The sequence below is a fragment of the Amblyomma mixtum genome, chromosome 1, assembly GCF_055824585.1.
Source record: "Amblyomma mixtum isolate Tamu chromosome 1, ASM5582458v1, whole genome shotgun sequence".
NCBI classification, from domain to species: Eukaryota; Metazoa; Arthropoda; class Arachnida; order Ixodida; family Ixodidae; genus Amblyomma; species Amblyomma mixtum.
In genome coordinates, this window is record NC_143012.1 from 98,118,455 (window position 1) to 98,143,204 (window position 24,750).

At 42.9% G+C, this 24,750-nt stretch overlaps 1 protein-coding gene across 1 annotated transcript in view; it reads right to left on the reverse strand.

Moving 5' to 3' along the window:
- Positions 1 to 7,806: 7,806 nt before the first annotated feature.
- Positions 7,807 to 24,750, reverse strand: part of LOC149367286 (ubiquitin carboxyl-terminal hydrolase 24-like) — a 183,727-nt gene continuing 166,783 nt past the window's right edge. The window contains exons 52-56 of the mRNA XM_089554944.1: positions 24,340 to 24,405; positions 23,399 to 23,486; positions 19,537 to 19,615; positions 15,555 to 15,717; positions 7,807 to 13,562 (exon numbers count right to left, since the gene is read on the reverse strand). Coding sequence (XP_089411070.1) covers positions 13,395 to 13,562; positions 15,555 to 15,717; positions 19,537 to 19,615; positions 23,399 to 23,486; positions 24,340 to 24,405 — 564 coding nt within the window. The 3' untranslated portion in view covers positions 7,807 to 13,394. The remainder of the gene's footprint in view (positions 13,563 to 15,554; positions 15,718 to 19,536; positions 19,616 to 23,398; positions 23,487 to 24,339; positions 24,406 to 24,750) is intronic.

Consider the following 24,750-nt stretch of genomic DNA (forward strand, 5'->3'; position numbering starts at 1 on the left):
GTGGCTGGGATAGAACCTGCGGTCAAACTTGTGTTGCATGTGCCAACTATCTTTCTTGCACAGTAGACATTCAATTTTACTGTTACATCAAGATCATTTGGCAGGCTTGTGCACTAGTGTTAGCTGCGTTGTTCAATGCCTGTTGTTGTGGTAGAAGTACAGTTTGACTGAAAGGTTCCTGAGCTACCCTTCATTTTTGTTATTTTTTTAGTTAGTGTTTGTTAGGGGAGTGGATTATATTCGTACAAAATAATATTAATCAAATAATGCAGCAGATAAGCAAACAACAAATTCTTAGCGTCTTAATTATACAACTGGCTGATCAATTTTTAAAGCACTGGTGTTTAATGCTGACAATGAGTCCATGACAGGGTTCCATTCACATGACGCATGTGGAACAAAACTTTCAGAATAGCATTCAGTGTGATAAGGAATGACTGACTTTGTGGGAGCAGTCAGCATTCACAGAACACTAGGATAAATCGGAGATTAGTTCACCGTGCAAGTGGGTGTTGTGTTGCTGATGAGTTGTGTAGCATACTAAACATACTTTTCAATCGCAGAAAATCTGGTCTAGAAATGCTTGATGGCTGAATTATTTCAAGAAAGCATCCAGCAGATACTTTAAATTCATATTTTGCTAACTTTGTAAACAGTAAACAAATTAAATCTTGTGTACCTTACTTACACGATTCTAACAGGAACAATGCGTTCTTTGTTCTAGTGAAGAACAGATTCACTCACCATGTTTTGGATTAAAAAACAGTAAAACTAAGACAATGACAGCCTCCAAATGCAACCAATCAAATTCATTTTACAAAATGTTTTGTATATTCTTGCGCACCTTTTTAAGTTGTCCATAGCCAACGGCATATTATTCCTTTCAAGCGCCATTTTTTGTTTTATTGAAATCAGTTATTTTTTTCACCTAAGTAGCATATTCAGGCCTCAAGAAAGGGAATTTGTTAGTTTTTAAACGTGAAACACCAGCGGGTAAGTTTACATGATGATGTACAGAATTCCGTACAAAGTACAAGATTTCTTAGAAATAGTAACATCAAAATGTTCTCGTGTGTCAGGTAAGCACCCTAGGGATCGTGGAATCACCTTGCATTTCGAAGATGCACATTACGCCCGAAACTGAGCAAAAACAATCAATGTTTTCACTGGCAACAAAATCCGTCTGCACAAAAATGGTGGACAAAGTGCTACCTAGCCCACTGTTGAGTGAAATATTACTTACTGCGTTCGCTACCTGGCACAGAAAAGCAACTTATTTGCAACCAGAAGGCTGCTCAATTCGACTGGAACAATGAAATCACTGCTAGGTAGGTGCACCAATCTTTCACAAAAAGCTGCGAGTTTGCTGTATACACGATTGTGTACAAAGCGCCTGAAAGGGTTATTAGAAGGTACGAAGCACATAAAAGTTGTGGCGATACGTAAATCTAGTGATAAGAATAGATTTTCAAATTGCAAACCTATTTCAATTCTCCCCGTATTTTCCAAGTGGATGAGATTGAGAAGTTTGCTGGAATACGGTGGCCCCAATTGGCGAAGGACAGGGTTAATGGGAGAGAGACATGGGAGAGGCCTTTGCCCTGCAGTGGGCGTAGTCAGGCTGATGATGATGAATTCCTTCTTTGTAGACTACAGTATAATATCACTATGCCAATTTGGTTTTCGAAAAGGCATGTAAACGGAACTTGCTTTATTAACACACACAAAAAAATTATAATTAAATCTCTTGAGGAAAAGCAGCTATTTATCGGTATTTTTGCTCACCTTTTGAAGGCCTTTGACTCTCTAAGTCATGAAACACTTTTAGTGAATCTAGAATATAATGATTTTCAGGATGTACCAATAAGTCTTGGAGTCTTATCTCGTGAATGGGCAAAATTCAGTCCCCATAAGTGAGCAGTTTTCTACACCTCATTTCCAGAAAGCCGGTGTTCCTCAAGGTAATGTTTTAGGACTGTTATTCGCTCTGTACGTTACTGATAGTGCAAACATCAGAGACTGCACTTTCTTTTTGTAGATGACATGAGCATTTTCCTATGGTCTGACAGTCATCACAAGAGCCTCTGTACTTCTTGTGATTCTGTTTTTGTTGCTGGTTACATCATGTTTGAGCCTTCATAAGACCTATGTTACAGACATACCACTCTTGAGAAGGTAAATGAATGGAACCAAGCAAATTCACCACATATTATTACTAAACAAGGCAAAACCAGTCCTTTTTATTGCAGCCCAAAAACACACAAGTAGTATCTTTGTCTTCTACGTTGGTTCTTGTGCCATGGACTAAGGTGCTAGGTGTCATATCTCTTGCTAATTTGACAAAAGTAGCTGAGGTATGTAGTGTGTAACTGTGGCATATATTATACACAAGACTTAAACTTTAGATTTATGACTATCTGTTTTTTTCCGAAATTGATTACTGTTCTTTCATTTTGGAGTACAGCAAGTAAGGTAAATATCAACAGAAAACTTACTTCAGAAAGAAAGCTCTCTGCCAGATTGTGAGAATTTCCTGGAATGTACTATCGCGCTCAATATGAGTTGCAACGCGCGGTCATCGACCGGTGCTCGTTCCGTGGGGTGCCTCCTCCAAGCAGTCGCTCGGAATTCTGGGAGAAACTGCTGTTCCAGGAAACAACAGAACCCCCGCCCAGGAAAAAGTTTCTCCCAGAATTCCGAGCGACTGTTTGGAGGAGGCACACCACGGAACGAGCCCCGGTCGATGACCGCGCGTTGCAACTCATATTGAGCGCGATAGTACTTTTTGTGCATTTTTCAAAATACAAGGTTTTATCTTTTATCTAATTATATAGCTACCGGTTGATAAAAAGATATGAGACATGCCTCAAGTTCAATGAGGAGGAGTATCGCTGTTTAATTTAACCCTTTAAAGGTGCGAGCTTCGTGCATGCCTCATATGAACGCATATGGCAAAATTGCACTGAGAATGACTCTATAAATGGAATGACAACACTTTTCAGACTGAATGCTTTTGTAGAAAAAATGGGTGCACATTTACAAAAAGACCTCAAATGTGATACCTTAGTTTTACTGACTAACAAGAAAACTTGCATTACAACTGAAAATTGTTTCAAGAACTATGATGAGATAGCTCACCAATGGAAAAGGCTCAAAAGCTCGGCAATTTTTCAAATTTTATTCTTCCCGTCATAATGGACCTCTTGGAACTGTACACCCATGCTTGTAAAAACACAATTAGCAAAAGATAGAAGCATGCTGAATGGATTGATTGATTCATAGTTCAGTAGTATTCAGCACACAAAAATATGGTGGGTAGGTGTGCTGTCGCCAGTTTGCTGGCACTTAAAGCAAGTGGGATATATGCATCTCATTGTCTGCAAAGGGTTAAAATGACCTCTTGAAACTTATACTCTCTTCGCAAGTAGGGTACACGGTTAATCTCATTTTCTACTGTACAACGGGTCATGGACAAAACATCACTAGGACAAGCTTCAAAATGGATGCAACGTGTTGGCGTTGAGAGAATCAAACCAGATGCAATTAAGATGTATTTGCTGAATTCCGGATAAATGCATGTGCAATCAACTACTAGGCAGAGTCGAAACTATATACAGGGTGTTTCACCTAAGACTTTCTGCAATTTTTAAAAATAAGCTATTTGAATTAGATGCGCGCTTTTTCTGGCATAGCATTGTCAGTGGTGTAGTACATCATAATTCAACTAAGACGTGCTAACTAGCAGGCTTGTTAACCAATATTTAATAGTTAACTTTTAAACTATTACCATTGGTCTCCTTAATTATTGAGAGGCATGCAGCCCCCCGTAAGTAATGTCCATATCCGTTTTTAGAATTTCGAGAACGCGATTATCCTCGGCGCTGTGGCCCAACAAATTTCGCCTACATCGCGCCAAAATACATGCCGTTTGAGAAGCTTGCAGGCAAAGCAACCTCTGCAGTGAACCTAACTCGTCGAAATAGCCAAAATTTGTTGGGCCGCAGCGCCGAGGATAATCGCGTTCTCGAAATTCTAAAAACGGATATGGACATTACTTACGGTGGGCTGCATGCCTCTCAATAATTAAGGAGCCCAACGGTAATAGTTTAAAAGTTCACTATTAAATATTGGTTAACAAGCCTGCTAGTTAGCACGTCTTAGCTGCATTATGATGTGCTACACCACTGCAATGCTATGCCAGAAAAAGCGCGCATCTAATTCAAATAGCTTATTTTTAAAAATTGCAGAAAGTCTTAGGTGAAACACCCTGTATATATATATATACTTGATCATGCTGGAACATCCTGCTCATCGGTGATCTGTTGGGCTATGACACAGCCATCAGCAAAAAGAGAAACCATTGGAAAAAATGTGCTGGGGTAGGTCACTAATCCAGATCGGGAATCCTAAAAGAAAGGGATACAGAACCAAGCCTTGAGGCACTCCGGTGTGGACTGGGCTACAAGATTAAATCTGATATTGTTACCTGTTACAAAATGACAAGGATAGCACTGGAACTGCCCTAACTTCATTCAAATTTCAGCATCAAGTTATGTTGGCGTAATTTCAAGAGAAGCAGCCAGTGAACAACTCTGCAGATGAAGATGCGATCAGCAAGTGGCGGTCAAGGATTAAATGCAGCTCCTGAGTAAATGACAGGTGTAAGGCTAAGAGATCGGAAGAGGGCGGAGTGGGTGAGGGAACAAACGCGGATTAACGACATCCTGGTCGAAATCAAGAGGAAGAAATGGGCTTGGGCAGGGCATGTAATGCGAAGGCAAGGTAACCGCCAGTCCTTGAGGGTAACGGAGTGGATTCCAAGAGAAGGCAAGCATAGCAGGGGTCGGCTGAAAGTTAGGTGGGCGGATGAGATTAAGAAGTTTGCGGGGACACGGTGGCTGCAACTGGCAAAGGACAGGGTTAGTCGGAGAGACATGGGAGAGGCCCTTGCCCTGCAGTGGGCATAGTCAGGCTGATGATGATGAGTAAATGTAATACTGTCGATCCCGGATATATCAAATTATTGTTTATATCGAACTGTCAGAATAGCCCTTAAAAATTTAATGCAAAAGTGTAACAGTGTTTTGTTCACGTTTATCGAACTCCGGTTCGGCAGAACATTCGCCATATCGAACTATGAACCGCATCCCTCCAAGTGGCGCTTCTCCTAATGACCCTACCGTGATGGCGCATGAAGCCGGGTAGGCTGTGTGACAAGGTGAACGTGGTGTGTGCTTTAGGGTAGATTTCTGTCTGGCGTGCTTAATTTTAACATGACACTGCTGTCTTATGGGGATGCCAGAGTTCGGTGCACCAGGTGTCATGCGGTGAAGCCAGCCTAGCCGACCAAAGGCATGCGATGGTTCTTGTGTGGATTGCTTCGCTGCTGAAGGCGATGCAGAAATCAATTGTACCCTAATTTTAATTGCTATATTACTGCATTTATATTATACCGGTAACGTAATTATAGCTTTTATGATTTGCGGTGGCTTCTCCCAAGCACCGTCTTTGCTAGGCTTAGCGATAAGCACGTCGCTGCAGGAAGCTCACTGCTAGAGTGGGTGCGTCGCATTCACGCTTGTTTTATATGTCGGATTATCGATACATAAAAATATTTCGCGATACGGGATCAACTTAATTCAGTATGTAACGAGCGTTTTGTGCAATCCATGTTGTGCATGTGAGAAAAACGAATTTGATTCGAGTACATGGAAGATTTTGGAGTACAACATGTGGTCCAGGATGCTCTAGGTGGTAGTTTGATGGGGAATCGCCATTACCGGATTTGTGCAGTGGAATCACCTTCAAAACTCACTGCAGTCGGCAGGAATTTCTCCTGTACCACTGAGCTGTCAACATATGCACTGGCAGAAACGTCCAAAGAAGATTATTTTTCAATACAGCAACTATCAAATGAGGCGTAAAGAAATCTAGAAAAGTAGCTAAATCTTTATTAGCTGTAAGACAGACCAGTTGTGATCACAAAGGCTTTTAATGAGAGAGAGAGAGAAAAACTTTATTATGGCAAGTGTGTTTAGACCCCCCTTGGGTCCCTGGACCACCGCACGGTCCCACACTACGTCGGAACGTTCATGTGTTGAAATGCTAATTTGAAATGCTAAAAGTCAGTGGCCACTAAGCCAGGCAAGAAGACTATACACTATAGGTTTTGGCATGTGGTTAGAATTTGATCCAAGGTATAATTTGCCCTACCGTTGAGTGACACACTTGGTTTAGTAACAAACTGAGGGAAACAGAGATCTTAAAAACTCTGCTCTCGGTCGAGAAAAGGCTAAGAAAGGTAACCTGAGATGATCTTGATGGCCGTATTCTAATGCAACATAACTGTAGAGATTTGTAATTGAGTCACATTTAAATGGTTTTTGAAGGTCCTATAACTTACAAAATTTTTTTTCATAACTGCTAGTTGCATCGGATTGGGGCCACCTCTCTAACTCCAATGCAGAGCAGGGAATGTGGGCGAGCTTTCTGATTGGGTGGGTGGGGTGGGGTAATCCTAGGACGCAATCCCGACTGTTTTCGTTTTCTTATCTTTCTGGCACTTCGGCGCGCATGAGTTGAGGGGTAAGAGCAGGAGCATAATTTCTAATCACTGATATCTTTGGTGCCAATGAAACAAGCTTAAAAATTTCTGCAGTGCAGTTATCCTAACCGTAGTAAATATCGTTTCACGGTCCAAGACAGGCACATCTGATGACCATGAAATACTGGCAGAGTTAAAGTCACCTAAAAGAAATACTGGGGCAGCAGGATGGTGTGTTTATTCTATGATAAGGGCGTCTTGAAGCTCAGAAACAATGGCTGTTTATGAGCTGTTTTTTGCTCATGCTCAGACGAGCAAGAACAGTATGGCAGAACAAACCAAAAGTAATTTACCCATGTGTGCTCTTTAAGTTTATTTTAACCCTCGCACCTTTTCTGGCATAAGGATGCCATTGGTATTATATTGCAAAAAAAATTTTTTTCACCAACGTCACGCAATAGGAAAACATGACGCATGCCCTTGTTCGTAAGTCCAAGAGAAGATGACATGATACAACACATCTTTACAGCACAAGCACAACCTTACACCTGCTCCAAAGTTTACAATGCACAAAGGAGATGGAGCCTCAAAGGCAAAGAAAAGTGTTTTTGCACCGAAAACAAAGAACAAGCTTGAACACTGGGCATTAAAAGCACCATAATAAAGTACTGTCTTAAATTGAGGCTGTTAAGTGAACCATGAATGCACATCTGTCATATTCATTATTTGACTCTTTACCACAAATTTTGTTTTGTGAACTGACCACAATAGCAGCCTTTGCACCGCTACAAAGTACCACTATAGTGCATCTCACAAGTTTTTTGCGGAGCTGTGAAGTCTGTGGCGATCAAAGCACCACCTTCAACTACTACCTTCTCAATTACTGTCATAACTGTTTGAAAAATAGTCACAACACCGGTCAGATATTTGAGGAAGTTGTCTTCCTTGGTCCTGACTGAACGAGAGAGCTTTACTTTTCACTGTGCCATAAATAACTAGTGATATTAAGTACAGAAGCGGTTCCTAGGCCTCGAATGCAGTGGTATCCTGTGTTGGTCGCCCAGAAAAGTGCAGATTGAAGAATTTTATTCATACAGCAGTGATACTCAATTATTTCGTGGCTCCCAAGTTGTAGTGCCCTATAAAACAGCAAGTTCTCAATATAAATGATACCTCGTATTGTAGGAACTGCCTCAAGCTATGCATGTAGTTTGTGTTGTGCAAATTGCTGGGCATTACCGCACACAAAAACTCGCTGCAGATGGCATCAACGTATGTACATCATTTATTCACTTGAGCGTCGTCATCACTTTCTCATTCGGTTTCTTGCAGGAACAAAAAAGGTAAAGTGCATCAACACTCTAAAGACAAAAGTTTTTCACCACGAGCTGCTAGCCATGTCAACATCAAAATGACTAATCTATATAAAGTATCAAAAAAAGCAGGCATTCTAACACACTACATAGTCATATATCACTCAGGTGGCATTTGCCTGTTGGCTTTTGACACACTTGTGCCGGGCTTTAGGTAAGCAAATCTGCTTCCCAACTAGTGAAAAGCCATAAGCCAGCACTTTGGACTTCTTTACATGAAAGAGAACAAATGCAATTACAAAGACCTGTACAGAAAGTAAAGCCAGAACAACAAGGCACATTTGGCACTTGAAGCGACACTAATCGATGTTGGACAGACAAGGTTACTGGAAAGTTGCATGACTGAGGTGTGGTTCAACGAACAGTGCACTCGATGGTTATACAGTGCTGCACGCAACTGATGAATTCAACGCACTTGGTCGAAATGGGCACATTGCTGAAGGCTCACATGCTTACAACAGACTCAAGTGCTTCTTCACGAATGTTCAAGTATTACACTGACATCTTGGCATAACACAGTTTTTCAGGCCCAGCCAACGGGATTGAGATGTCTTGAATTATGGTTATTGTGACTACTGGCAAGACTACGAGTGATGCGTTGTCCCATGACTTACAAAAGACATAAAGACAGCAAATGTTACTTTCAACCCACATCACACACTTGGCAAGTGAAACCTCTGAAAGGAAAACTAGTAAGGTGACATCAGCAACACATCCATATTTGAACACGTAGTAGCTGACTCTGCACGAGAGATTTTTCTTCAAAGCACATTCCAGCTGATCAGGCCACCACATGAAGAGAACAGGAAAAGAATCTCAAGTCGAACACAATGCAAGCGGATGATACAGAGGTTCACAGTTCGCAAGTATGTCCAAAACAAACAAAGGTCAACCAGATTTGTTGACAGACACTGCCACGTTTGCACCTATCCATGGTTACAACAGTGACCCCTCAAATTTGTTCTAGGCATGACAAGACTCCAGAATAGCCTGATCACTTAAGCCCCATAGGCAGCAATCAGCACCAATGACACCTCGTGACTACATAGGCACGAGATAAAATGTGATCAATGCTCACAACAAGTGCTTTTTTCAAACGTGGTAGCATGAATATGTATTGGTGATAAGATTTGACTGCTTGCCAGAGCAGGCAGCCTTCATTACACATGGCCTCACTTCTGGCATCCCGTAAACAATTTGGGTACTCAATAAAAACTCGAGCAGTGCTATGCTGTCCAGCACAGGTATTCTATTACGAAGGAACTGTACAAGCGATTAATGTGTCATGTCACGCTAACACAGCATAAACAGATACTGAGAGCCGTTTCAAAAGGATCACAAAAGAAACATAATATGGAACGTTTCCAAAAACACTGAGAACGTAAAAACGGCAGCAAACTGCATCCTCGATATAATGAATAAGTGTGGGTCTGGTGTGCTTGTAGGAACAGTGTGTGCGTAAGGCTGATAGATGGCAATGAAATTCTAGTCCATGCTTCAGTGACTGCACTCACACACCAAAGAGTTTAAGTGTTCCGTGAGGCTGCTATATCGCAGAAGGAGCTCCATGGTTTTTCTCCATCCATTTGAATTAAAGTTCGAACTGTGGAGGCACAAAAGCACACAGATCTCCAGACTTTTAGAGAAGGAAAAGCTTTCTATAACTGAGCACCAAGCAAGGATATACATGAAAGAAATCTCTCTGCACGAGCAGCTACAAATAACATAAAAGAAAACAAGCACTTGCGTCACCTGGTGATGCAGAGTAGAAGCTTAGCCAAGCATGCCACCTTTGAAAGTATGCAAGGAAAGTTGTTTTTCTAGCCACTAGATGTCACCACCATGCTTCAGGCTTCATGAAGTGCTCAACACACTATACCATGCTGTCCCAGGAAGCCGGTGTTCAACACTTGGTGACACAAAGTACCAACTTTCAAGCACAACTCCTTCCAAAGTGCGCCAGGACAGTTGTTTTTCCAGTCACCAGATGTCACCTTTATGCTCCAGGTTCCGAGATGTTTATGAGGTGCTTGTGACACTATACCAAACTATCTCAAAAAGCAAACTGCCCACTCCGGTATGTTCTTGACCTGTACTACTCAGCTTTGAAACGACTGCATCATAACCTCAGAAGGAATGCTGCCTTCCACTGGCGAAAACAGTCTTCAATGCATAAAAAAAACAATACGCTAGTCTGCATCAATGCAGAGGTGGACACCTTTAATAAAAAGTCCTAATTGCAGGAAAATGGTACTCAGGATGGACCCAACTAGCCACGAATGTTGATGTGCTTGCAAAAGTGAAACGAACCACGCTGCGTACTTATTGCGTTCAGAACACAGCATCACGACAATGGACTCCCGAGGGCAAAGCAAATACTGAAGCTGCCAACTAGCTTTTATGTAAAATCTGAGCAGATGTAGGACTGTTAAAAAGCAAAAGCAAAAAAAAAAGAGTAAAATTTTTATCATTTCAGGTTGTGGAATCAAGTTCCGATATAAAAAAAGCTTTGAAGAAGCAACAAGATTGTTTCCTAGGTCTTCAAAAAAAAGAAACTGACACTTTGAATAGCCCTTTACAATTTAGGAACAGGTAGCCCAACATCAATGAGGTAATGCTTGCATTAGTATTACGAAAATGCACATGTTAAGTCCGTGTTCCTGTGGGCAGCGGAGAAATGCACACATATAATAGTTTCACACACGCTCATACAATCATACAAAATCACACAGACTTCAATAATCTCCCTTCAGTGCATAATCTGATGACATAACGGTTCTTGCTCAAGAGTACAGTTTCAACCAGTAGTCGGTGCAATGTTTTTTGACTGCCGGTCACATTTCTTCAATCTATAGCATACTAAACGCGGTGTACCAAATGCAGAAAGTGGAACTTCACCATGACCTACACCACAACCTTTGCCTTGACCTTTGACACCAGGTCATTTTCAGGTACACGCAGAAAGACAGCAACCACTAAACAGTAATGCCATGCAAATAGGAGGCAACTCATTACTTTCGGTGCTCATCTCACTGCATCGAAACAGTCTGCTGAATACACATAATAGCTGAATGGTTCACGGGGGGAATGCTGTATGAACCTGACAGAAGTAACCATAAATCTAAGTTTATCGTTCCAGTCACAAAACCCTGCTTTGGCTTCACATTTACAACATTTACACAGGGAGCGTTGATGCTAACTGATAGTAGGCCATGCCTGGGCCCTCACATTTCTATGGCAGGGGTTCTCAAACCATGTTTTAGGAGCACAAAGTTGATACATTCTGTCCTAGCATATGAAAAGCGTAAAACAAACATACAAAAACAACACAAACAGCAATTCAGACCTACTGCTACAAATAAAACTGCACTTTGCCAATTATTTTCAACTCATTTTCATTTACTCCGTTACGAAACTAAGCTTTTGTGACTGACAGAAATGTCTACTGGCACTATAAACAGATCTCATTTAACCAAACTGAACTGAATCAAGGAGAAAATAAGTTCAAAACGCACTGAAATATTGTATATGATTAAATTGGACTTTGGCAAGAGACATGCCTGTTAGCAAAAGCCATCAGCTCAGTAAACCTGCAACTCTATACAAATCCCAAGAATGAGAGTTTCTTATCCCATTTTGCACATTTTGGCCCATTACAATGGCTACATAAATCGCTTTTCGAAATCTTCGAAGTGAATCTAAGCAGGTTTGTAACAGCTTTACAATAGTGCGTTGAAACCTTAAAAGTAATGGTTATGCTGAAGTCTCTTCTATTTTATGGCTTGCTTCCAAGTCTGCGCATGTTCATTGAAAAGTCATGATGACATTATCAGCATTAAGATAACACTGTTTTATGCTATAACTACCTGCAACAAAAGTCCAGTACCAAAAAGATGTCGATCCAGGCCCCTTATACGGACGGAACAAAAGAGGATGAAAGAAAAATAGGAAGGCAAATAGATCCTGCCGCATTTTCCGAGACTTCACAGGCTGGTCAAAAATTCCGTGAATCAACATCCCACAGCCTGCTTCAAATTTTGATATTCATCAAAAAGTAGTATGCCAATAAACCATGCAACAAGCAAGCATGAAACTGCAAAAACGGTGCTCCAGTTTTTTGTTTGTTTGTTTCTTTCTTTCTTCACCTCATCTTTCAACACAAACTGCATAGACTTTCACAAGTGTATTTACAGCACACCTTTACCTCCTAGACTGTTTGAATGTCAACTCCTAGGTTAACCCAGGCAGTGCATTTTTCACGGTTTGGCAGTCAAGAAAGTGGTGCAAACGATGGCAGTATTTGTTGGAAACGTGGTCACAGCGACTGCGAATAATGAAGACCGGCGTGTACCAGTGTCACCATGAGTGTTTCAGTGTCTATTGTTTCGGTAAACTAGTTCTTAAAAAATCTCGCAGCACATAATCAGTAACTGACAGAATGCCTCACCAACTAGCCTCTCATCACACTTCTAGGACAGAAAAAGAATCAAAATATGGAGTGCGGAGATGCTAACACATCCTTATAGTAAAACGCTTCTCTGCAATGAGACTGACCTATATTTGCAAAAACACACGGCCCGTGTCAAATGCCGTGATGTCATTTATGCAAGCCACATTCAACAGGCTTATTTACACACTGCAGTCACACTGAAACATTAATGAAAAGAAAAATAACAAGAAAAAAAAACGCTGAACTTTTCGCGTTGTGCACACACAATGCTCAAAGATAGAATACAACTTGGCTTTTTCGGCGCAACGAAAGGTGCCTTCTGCATAGACCGCTTGACGGTGTTACCATCCAAATGGGAAGTACTGAAACATTAATGAAAAGAAAAATGACAAGAAAAAAACGCTGACATTTTGTGTTGGGCACACACAAAGCTCAAAGATAGAATACAACTCGGCTTCTTCGGCACAAGCAATAACGCCTTCTGCATAGACTGCTTGACGGTGTTACCATCCAAATGGGAGGCGCTAGAGAACATTTGCACCATTCCTCCAGAAAGCCAAAACCAACAGACTTATTCACTGACAGCAGAATTAAACGAAAGAAGGAAGTGCCAAACAAGAGCTTTGCACGTTCAAAGATCCATCACGGAACCATTCCACACATGACCAAGTCACGCAACTCCAGCATGCAACCAGTATTCGGCAACACTCAGGCAACTCTCATTCATTCTGGCTGCAGACGTGGCTTTCGCTGCCAAGTGCGAAACACTAGAGTCCGCACAGAGACCCATCACTCACGCCACACTCACAAAGGTAAGCTTGCACAGCACAAATTCACTAGAATCACTCACAAGACCCGTGTGTAACTTGCAGGGACTGCACAGACAGGCACGCACTCAGAACTTGCTGGTGACGTTGATGAGTCCGCTCAAAGAGTGTGGTGACGCTATCTCCAGCTTTGGTCTAGCGGTCCAAGGCGGTGCGCGCGCAGGCCTCAATCCAACGTCACGCCAGACTCTGCACCGTGCTCACTCGGGCTTGACCTCGACGTAGCTGAACACATCGTCCAGACCCCGTGTCCTCTTCAGCCGCGAGTCCTCGTCTTCCGCCTCATCCTGGTCCATCTCCATGCTAAGCTCGGCGGCCTCGGGTGAGGAGAGCTCCGTGAGCAGCGCTGTGGCTTCCGCGAGGGTGTCCTGGAACAGCATCAGTTATCAGTTTAGTTATCGAAAGCAGGGTACAGAGTAACAAAGTGTAGTACACCAAAATTCAGGGGGGCGCTCTGTTGACCTAAAGTGCAGCGAGGCGAAAGCGCGGTGTTGCTGCTTGTGTCACTGATGTGTGGTTAAGATGTTGAGCTTCACCTCCAAGAGTGGAACGCGACAGCGTCTTGCAACGCTGCCAGGGAGTCCACAGAACGCCATCGCATGTTGGGCTCTGCGCCTTGCTCGTCGTCGGTAAACTGGTTTTTGAGGAAAGAAAATGTATATCCCTCTCGCATATCTCGGTGGACACCTGAACCTCACCATAAGGGAAGAGAAGAAGATGGGAGTGATAGATGCGCATTTGTTCATTCCAAAGCATCGAGCTGGCATGGCGGAGTGATTAGCGTGCTGGTCTCACACTTTGGAGACCCTGGTTCAATTCCCCAACTCAACCAATTTCCTATTCGGTTTTATTTATTTATCTGGTCTGACTAGAAAGGTTAATTGGGCTGATTGGTTAATTAACTAATCAACTAAACTCAGTCCCACTTACTTGGAGCGTCACTATACCACCCCCTTAATTGGTTGCATGGCTACTAGCCGAAGTACAATTGACCCCATTTGAAATTCGTGCACTGTGACGTCACGACCATTTCGACCAATTGAAAAGCGTGACATTTCTGTCGACAACCCCTGCTTACAACGATGAGGCATTAAAGGCTTCCGCCTTAAAAATAGGCACGTCCCAGAGTTAAACAAAGCAGTGGGACCTCTTCTTAGTAAATGTATAAAGCGAAAATTATAATACGCAGCAAAAAACCAATACAGAAACACTCGGCTACATAACATCTACTGAACAGATAAACTAACTGCTGGGCACAAGTGAAAATGAAAAAATCCGCAACTAGTTGCCTTCAATTTGCAAGGAAGCTAAAGTGACAAATGCACAGTAAACGTCTTTTCAAACGAACTCGGTTAAGATTAACAATACGTGTGTTGTGTGCCTTCACCTTCTAACTTCTGTGCCGTCAAATGCGCTGTAGTTATGGGAGAATATTTCTTTGGTTCCCCATAGAATTCAGTGCCTTCCCACATTCGTGGGCCCCGACCAGCCAATCAAAGGTGCCACTCAGAGCTTGGGGTCCTGATCTTGCTGTGTGCAGTGGCCACGCACAGGACAAGTGCACAGAATGCGAGGCAAAAGACTCGTGTCTCACTGTCCATTGTGTAGTGTGCACTGTTTTAACTGCGAGACTCTTCACATCCCTGGCAGTGCTCGCCACGCTGCTTTCCACACATTTTGACGGTACTTGCCACCTAGTACTAGTTGGAAAGTGTTGGACAAGAAAGCAATTAACCACATTTGGCTCACAGAGGATTTGTGTCACCGGGCATAGTTGCCGAAATCCGTGAGGGGTGTCCCCACATGTTTGGTTTGGTTTATTGTGGTTTCACGTCCCAAAGCAACTCAGGCTATGAGGGACGCCGTAGTGGAGGGCTCCGGAAATTTCAACCACCTGGGGTTCTTTAACGTGCACTGACATCGCACAGCGCATGGGCCTCTAGCATTTCGCCCTCATCGAAATTCAGCCGTCGCGGCCGGGATCGAACCCGCGTCTTTCGGGTCAGCAGCCGAGCGCCGTAACCATTGAGCCACCGCGGTGGGGCGGCTTACGAAAGCTTTGCTTTGGGTAAAATACTCACAGGATAGTTACAAGTGAGTAATATGAGTGTTTTTCACATTACCTAGCGCAAATGAAGGTATACTACTTGTTCGCTTCTCTTCCTACAGCACGCAGACTGTGGTCTGCGTGCTGTAGGAAGAGAAGCGAACAAGTAGTATACTTTCTTCATGTGGGCATGTCAGTCTCAGCCAATAGAAATCAATCGAACAGGACATGAACTGAGTGAATGTTGATGATGTCAACAACAACAACGAGACAAAAAAAGTACGGGACAAAGAGTAGAAGGAGTGCGACTGACCTGTGCGCTGATGGTGCGCTGGAAGGTCTTGGTGTTGGAGTCCTCGTTGGAGGTGTTGCTGCTCCACTGGGTGTTGAACTCGGACATGGTCTGCTTGAGCCAGTTGACCGACCACTGCCAGGTGGGCGGAGCCTGGAGCAGGTAGTCCTTGGCATGCATGCACCTGCACATTACCCGAGACAGCAGTTGGCAGGATCTACAGTGGCAGGCTTCGGAGAATGGCATTTGAAGTCTACTGTGTACCCGCTAACTAACGAGTACTGACTGAAGTTTAAAGAAAGGCACAAATAAACTTTTACTGCAGATTTGAATGAAGCATTGCCTTTCATTGTACACATTTTGCCCTCCATGTTTCTCACTCAGACCAACTGACATGCGTACAGGGAACTGAGAACTGCCACTTACCGTTGCTTTGCCTCGGGATCTGTCGAGTCAAATTAATATTGCCTCAACCTCAGAAATAAAACTGCCTCAAAAGGGCTTCACTAAGCGACTTCCCTTCATTCAAGGTGTTGAAATTGGTAGCTGCATGTGACTGTTATTTGCGTCTTCTCATACTCAAAACTGCACTAAGCCAAGTACCCTCCTTGTATCCTGTACTAGATAACGAACCTCTGTCAAGCACGTAAAATGAACAGAGTGCTCAAATGAAGAGTGTCACATGCTAAAAGTGCACTCTGGCTCAGCTAAACAGTGCAACATAAGTGCACTCGCCAAAGTGCGCACTGAAGCCAGAGTGCATTCACAGAACACACTTGGAGGGCAGAGTACTCAGCCTCCACGACAGTGATGTTTTTGGGCATAAAATGCAATATGCAACAAAATGCGCATACAAGGTAATTTTACCTTTTGCATATATATTCTTCATTTGTGCAGTGATTTTATGATAGTGACCAGCAAGACAACACATCACTAAAACGGGCTGTAGTCCCCCATGTTGTCTGTTGCCCGGATGTGCTAACAAGTTTTTTTGCCTTGCTACACTACTACCATGAAACAAATTTAAAGCAGCTGTGGCCGAAAATTCTTATGTTAATTTTTAAGTGCTCTGCTGTTCTAAACGGGCATAAGTGTGGAGGTTATGCTTGAAAATCGCCATTTCAAAAAATTTCGTTTTCAGCCAGCCGCTATTATCACATATGCAAGCGCACACCTCTAAGTGCACTTTATTTTGCGCGTCTGATGAGATATTAGGTGCAGAAAATATTCACAAGGCTATAAAACTGCATGGAATGATGTCTTATCTTATCACTTTCACCCTCCTGATTGCTCCTCCTTGAAGCTTTATGACAGTTAACACATTCTGCTAACACAAATATATAGACGGTGAAGTACCTCACAGGATTTGAACATCATTTAATACATTCTTAACTCTAAGAAAATAATAAAATTACTCAGCTGAATAAAATCCGCAAATAAATGGAGCCGTTGTACTGTTTTATAAAGTCGAGCCTGGACACATCGAACCCGGCTATACAGAATTACTGCTTATAGTAAACACTCAGAACATCACCTTGAAAATCCCACGCAAAGCACTGCGCTACTGTTCGCACATATCAAACTCTCATTCAGCGGAACATTCAATATATCGAACTGTACGCCGCACTCCTTAAGTGCCACTTCTAATGGAGCAACACCACTGCAACAGCACAATTGCAACACCACTGGTTCGAAACGAGCATTTCTGGAGAAGATTAAAATATTAAATACTACAATTTTGGCAATCTCTTTGGGCACTCAGGAGCCACAATGTCCCTTACTCTGCACACAAAGAATACAGACCTCATGCTTTATCTACATCGCAGGGCCCCTTTAAGGGGGGAAGAGGGTCTTAGAAATAAAATTTTTATCCATGAAGTCACAACTATGAAATGGGCCCAGAAACACAATCTTAGTTGACTGTTTTGCCTGTTGATTGCATACAGTGAGTTATAATGGTGCTATTAGCGTTGGTAATACCGCGTGCATTCCGTTTTTTAATATTTTAATGCCCTCCCAAAAACAACTTCATGGCTCTGATGGTGCCCCACACAGTGGCGGGTTTTAGCAGCGGATATGACGTTACCTGGTGCAAGCTTGATGATCGGACAAACAGTAAATATACTGCAAATTGTGTGAATAAATAGAGGCACATTTTGTCACCTGTCTGCGTTTCGTATTAGATCAACGAACACAACTTGTTCATCTTAGATAAAAGCCCTGAAAAGCAAGTAGAATAAAAATACACCACCAGGGGCTCTGGCATGGAAACAACGCTGCCAGTCTCAGCAAGAACGAGTTACAGAGAGCAGGCAACCATGGAGTGCGAACTTCCGCGACGTGCTCTGGCGGGCTGTTTTGATTGGTAATTGCGCCAGGTGCCGTCATTGGGAGAGCGAAATAGGAGTGGGAAGCCCCGCCAAAATCGAGTTGGGGGCAGCTTTTTGTTTGCTTGTATTTTGAAATTTCTTCACTGAATAACTCCCGTTCCTGTGCATCGATTCCTGTAATTCTTTTTAAGTCAGCATCTGTGTGACATAAAGAATCCACCTGAAGTATAGCCGATATTCCCCCCAAGCAGTGTTTCGCAGCCCCTTTCAGGGAACATGGATTTTTGCGTGCTGATTGCAAATATGTAATTTAATTTCATGTACAACAAGTCCTTGCGCACTTATGCAATATGCTAGGTAACATTTTCTGAGTTTGAAGGAAATTCTACTGCAGGGAACTTGTTGGATTGCATGCCATTGGTTTCTCTTGACATCAAGCTATGCAGTAAGGGTAAAATTATCATCCTGCCTGTCGTAGAAGGTGAGTTAGGGTATTCTGAAACCATCAGTTTCTTCCCCTTTGTGAAGTGGCAAATTCAAAACCATGTAACTCAAACTTCCATGATAGGCAGGATGATAATTTTGCCCTTATTGCATAGTGTGGTGTCAAGAGAAGCCAATGGCATGTGTCCTAGCAAGTTTCCTAGAGCAAAATTTATTGAAGGCTCTCGGCAAAAAGTTACAGAACATATTATATAAGTGCACAGCGACTTGTTTTACATAAAATTAAATCACATATTTGGTATCAGCATGCAAAAATACATGTTTTTTTGGAGATTCCATTATTGTGACTTTATTTAACAAAAATTTTTTTGCTAAGACCAGCTTCCCCCCTTAAGGGGGAATGGTCTTAAAAATTGTTTTTCATTACTTGACATAACTTGTTGCAACTTGGCACACAAGTGCATCATAGAATGGTAATTTCAAATATGCATACAGATTTCAAATATCTGAGCTGGAAGAAAATTTATCGCAAAATAACATCCAAATTAGGCCATTTCTTATGGGCCTTTATAGTAACTTATCAACTTAAAAAAAGCTTTCTTAAGAATATGCAAGCATTTCCAAAGGTCCACTGCACATCCTAAAGCTTTCTTTTTTACTTTAAACATGTTATATGAGCAATTTGGCCAAGTGTGAGCTAATTACTGCCACATCATTTTTTTCTTTAGAACTTCGTTATTTATTTATTTATGACCAACAAAATGAGTTTATAGACATTTTGTTAGCTTTAGGATGTGCTTTGGGCCTTTGCAAATGTCTGCTTATTCTTAAAAAATCTTTCTGTAACTGATAAATTACTATAAAGGCCCGTAAGAAATGACCTAATTAGGATATTTTATTTTCCCATATATTTTCTTCCAGCTGGGATATTTGAAATTTAAATGCATGTTCGAAATCAGCCTTCAATGATATACCTAGGTGCTAAGTTTGAGAAACATATGCTAAATAAAAAAAAGTTTTTAAGACCCTCATCCCCCTTAATAGGGACTCTACACGCTGCTCCTCTGAGTGACTGAAAGTCATTTTCACAAAAGACATGAGCTTCAGAAGAACTCTTTGGAATGTTGTCGCCCGTTCCTTCCAACACACAACTGATTCTGGTGAGTGACAACCCGTCCATTGCACCAAGTTTCAATCTCTACTTGAAGCAATATGCAGGAAGATCTCACCTGTTAGCCATGGTGACGAGAAGTTTCACACCCTGGTACGACCTCCTGCTGTCATTGGTGTGGTTGGATTTGATGATTTCTGCGTAGGGCAAAGAGGAAAACAAAAAAAAAGTCAATTTACTCCAACAAGAAAAAAAAAAAAGCCAGTCAGGCATAATGCAAACCTACAAAGTGATTCCTTAAAACAGCGCAAAAGACAAGGACACAGAAAGAAAAGACACACACAAGAGACACAGCACTGTGTGCGTCTTTTCTTTCTGTGTCCTTGTCTTTTGCGCTGTTTTAAGGAATCATGGTTCACCAACTAGCCTGCACGTCTACCCCTACAAAGTGAATCCATTCTTTATAAAATGGCATTAAGAACCAATCCCATACATGTTTCACCCCACCTTTCAATTACATACAAAACTCCTTTCAGTTGAAAGCTTGCCATACCTGAGTGAGACCCATCATAAAAGGCATCTCCATTCCTGTACTGAAAGACAATTCCAGAGCAATTGCTGCCACTCCAATGGACAATGATGACCCGTGCAGCTTTGAGAGCACAAGGTAGTAAGCCACCAATGCAGACTAACGGAGGGCTCCAGAATGAATTTTGTTTAGCTTTTTTTTTATTTCATACTCTAAATAAAACAGACTTCAAGGTCTTCAAGTTAAGAAACGAAAAAAAAAAATGTTGCCTAAAGATTAATGGAAGAACTGCTATTGTTGTGCCAGCGTCCTGTCACAACCTCCACCGCACCTTGGAGGTATGCAGCATGGCAAATTAAGATCCCAATCCCTGGCATTAAAAGAAAAACAAACACCCCCAATCCTGCACTTAAATACTTTGCGCTTGAGCACATTCATAGTTGCTACAATGCGTACCGTCACATCTACACTGATGGCTCTGTCACGTCCTTGTCATCTGCGATTGGCGTCTGGATTCCGTCGACATGCACCACAATTTCAGCGATACTCAGTCACCGCACCTCGACTACTGCTACCGAGCTGGCTGCTCTGCGTGTTGCATTTACTTACATCCTACAACAACCGCCAACAGCGTGGGTGGTCTTCAGTGACTCTCGCGCTGCTCTACAGGCGATAAATTCACCAGGAAGCCTTCAAGAGCAGATCGTCGACGACTTGAATAGGTTACACACCGATGCCTGTGAGTTAAGTCATCGTGTTGTGCTTCAGTGGTTACCTGCTCACTGTGGCCTCGCAGACAATGATCGTGCTGACGGTGCAGCAAGATCGGCGCATGGCGACACCTCCTTGGTTCTACCGATACCCTTTTCTCGTAGTGATGGCGCGAGACTTCTCGCTACTAAAGCCTGGCAGACGCAACGCTCTTTGTGGTGTGATCCGCGGCGTCAATACAGACCCCTCTTTCGCATTGACCCCGTTTGTGAATTCCGCATGCCCCGGAATTTAAATAGACGTGACTGTAATTGCCTGCACCGAATTCGTCTGGACGTTGCCTTTTCTAAATTCTATCTTCATAAAACTGGTGTATCAAGCAGCCCTCTGTGCCCGACATGTGGTGTGCGCGAAGATATTGAACACTTGATTTGCCACTGCCAAATCTTTAATACTCATCGCAAGGCACTGTTAGGTGCTTTAGGACTTCGTCAGGACGACCCCGTGCATCTGGAGCATGTCCTTGGACCCTGGACTGATGCGACTTCGGCTGAGCGAGGGACAAAAGCTCTCTTAGTTTTTCTAAGGGACACGGGTTTAGTGGACATACTTTGATAGTCACCTAAGGGACACGGTTTTAGTGAACATACTTTGATAATCATTGTGTGTGTGAGAGTGCATGAGTGTTGAGTATGTTTGATGTCACTTTTTTTTTTCACCCTCTTCTTTCATCCTCACCTGGAGTAGCATGCCAGGCCTATAACCAGGCAGACCTCTCCATTATCCATTAAAGTCTCTTTCCTTCCTTCCTTCCTTATTGTTGTGAGCTACTGGACTGTGGCTAGACTTTCTTTCCTGCCACTACGCATGAACAGTTAGCAACTGCTGAATTCTTAGGTTACGGTTCTTACCTCTTCGACACAAGCAGGTCACCCTGACAACCCTTACCCTTTAGCTCTGCCAAAGTGTTAAGCCATGAGAGCTCATACTCAAGGTACACCCCTTGTCAGAAGTCTTCAGGCCACAGTATTCCCTTGTAGTGGAATGAATGTCCCTTGAATGCTCCGCGTAGCAGAGTATTGAAAGTATAAGACAAGCAGCAAGCTTCTCTACCACGAGAAGTAACCTTCTCCCAGCATTTCAAGGCCCTTTGGTCTTTAATGGTGCTGTGATAGGTACATCATTCAGATGAAGCGAAAAGCCTTTGGCATGAAAACTTCTGGCCAAGAATGTACATACATTCAATAATACTGCCCTTCAGCTTACATCTGATGCAGATTAATGGGAGAAAGTGCTGAGTCACATTTACACAGAACGCTGGAAGAGTCAAAATCTCACTAATTCAGTTGCCATTAATTAGGAAATTCGGATTATTCAGACTGCCCGCTCATTGCCATCAGAGAAGCGCATCCGTCTATGGTGCTCAATGATCCAAAATTTGAAGTGAAACTGGACGAGTTGGGGGGAATCGCCGCGTTCCGTCCCAATGAGTTTGTTGCACCGTAATGTTGTGCTCTGCTGCAGCTACCTCAGCTGTTATGGGAGGGTGCCTGCATTGTAGCAACGCTGCAGAGAGCGTCGGGGAGACAGGTCTCTCTCTCTCTGGCCTGGGAACTCAATGCAGTGAGACGTTCCGGCACAGCTAGTGAGCTCTTTCCCGTCCAGCCTCGAAGTATCTCTCCTGCCCTAGAGTGGGCGAACACTCGCTGGTAACCTTGCTGATGAGTCGAATGACTTCGATTCTTCCACACGTTTTGCTGCTAGCTGGCGTTTTTGTTGTGGCAGCACTTGATGCCGAATGGCCCGCTGTGTGCTCGGTAGTGCGTGGAATCACAGAGTGGGTCGGCCGCGAATAAGCAGGGAAAACGTGTTATCCCCCTCACTGTATTGCCAGGTGACATCAGTTTTCGAAGCATGTGTCACTGCTGACATCACTTGCCAGTTAAGGACAGAGCTCTCTGATCATCCCTCTTAGTTTTTTTCCCCCTAGACTTCATTATAATCCGTAAATTTCATTCACACCACAGGGATGCATATTGACAAGGCTGTACTTTAACTAGACCGGTGGCAAAAAATTCAGGGGCCACTTTGAGGATCTAAACTGTGCGAGGCGAAAGCCTGTCCACGCAACTTTGGCCCCACGGCCGTTGGCACACACGAGGCGGCTATGGGGCGACTAGGATTGGCTAACTGGTCATGACTAAATAGTCATGTTTGGTTAATGACTAACTAGTCATGATTGGTTATTGGCTAAGTAGTCATCATTGTTTAATGACTAACTAGTCATGACTAGCCATGGCTGGTTAATGACATTAGTCATGATTTGAGTGGTTAATAACTAACTAGTCATGACTGACCAGTCATGACTAACCATTAATTACTAACTAGTTGTGACAGATTACTGACTAATTAATTATGACTAACTAGTTATGACTCGTTAATGACTAACGAGTCATGACTAATTAGTTGAAGACTGGTTGAGGACTAGTTAGTCATGACTTGTGACAAGTAATGACTAATTATGACACTCACTTCAGATGTAACAGACGGACGGACAGTCATGGCCGTAAGTATGAGAGCTTAGAGGTTTTCGCCTTAACATGTAAAAGATGTAATGACACAAGGCAAGGACTACTGCTACTTACTCCATTTCTGCTGCAAAAACAGATAGGATGATGGCAAGGCACTAGAAATGCACAGAAACCAAGAAAGTCGAAGCAATTTCAACAAGCACACCCACCCAGAAGTCCATCAAACTCTGCCTTGTTCTCCTGGGAACCGTCGATGACCAGCCTGATGCGGCTGTACTGCAGGGGGTCGTCCAGTTTCTGCAGGTTGCCAACACACTGAATGAGCGACTTCCGCGCAGGACATCCAAAAGTTCTCACGTATCTCTCCTGCAGAACACACTGTCTCGAGGTATTGAGATGTCTGGCTGTCATGAATAATTCTTTGCGTTTCGACACTAGCGCCCAGAGGTGAGAAAAAAATTCAGGGGGCACTTTGGCTCTCTAAAGTGCTGCAAGGCGAAAGCCTTTCCTGGTGCATTGGTTCGCACTGATTTATTTATTTTTTAAATTTTTCTTTTAAATTTTTAAAATGTTTTTATTTTTTATTAAAAAAAATTCCGTTAGGGAAGGGAGGAAGATGGCAGTGAACAAAGACATTGCATTCACTAGACGCACCTTCGTTCATTCCAAACGATCGAGATGGCATGGCGGAGTGGTTAGCATGCTTGTCTCGCACTCCGGAGACCTTGGTTCGATTCCCCAACTTGACCGATTTCCTACTCAGTTTTGTTTATTTATTTATTTTACTTGGCGTATCACTGTACCATCCCTTCAAATGATTGCATGGTTACTAGCCGAGGTTTGAAATTCGCGCACTGTGACGTCACGACTGTTTCGACCAACTGAAAAGCGTGACATTTTTGTTGACAACTCCTGCTTACAACGATGAGGCATTAAAGGCTTCCTCTGCCTTAAAAGGCTTCGAGTATCGCTGAACTAGGTTCTACCGCAAAACTTGCTTGGAGCCAATCAAATGGTACTGATCGGCAGGACGATCATGTTCTTCATTTATTCCTCCTCTGATTGCTCGAAAACAAAGTTTAGGGAAACCTTTTTCTTTTTCTTCTTGAGAGCATTCTAACAATTGGCCGAAAGCAGAAAAGCTGCTCACCAGCAGTTCAAGCAGCAGCTGCGAGAGGTTCTTGAGCTCATTGGATGGAACCATGGAATACTGTATCTGAAATGTGCAAGATAAAAAGCATGCGAAATGACAGCAGAGTCAAGAATTACACAAACTCTCCTTACCACTGAAAACGTGAACACACTGGCAGTTTGCGCGACTTTCAATGCAACCGTACATACAGAAAGTATGCTACTCTTAGGGCCAAAGTGCTCATTCCACTTCAGGCAATACATCATCGTCATCATCATCATCAGCCTGACTACGCCCACTGCAGGGCAAAGGCCTCTCCCCTGTCTCTCCAATTAACCCTGCCCTTTGCCAGTTGTGGCCACCGTATCCCCGCAAATTTCTTGATCTCATCCGCCCACCTAACTTTCTGCCGACCCCTGCTACGCTTGC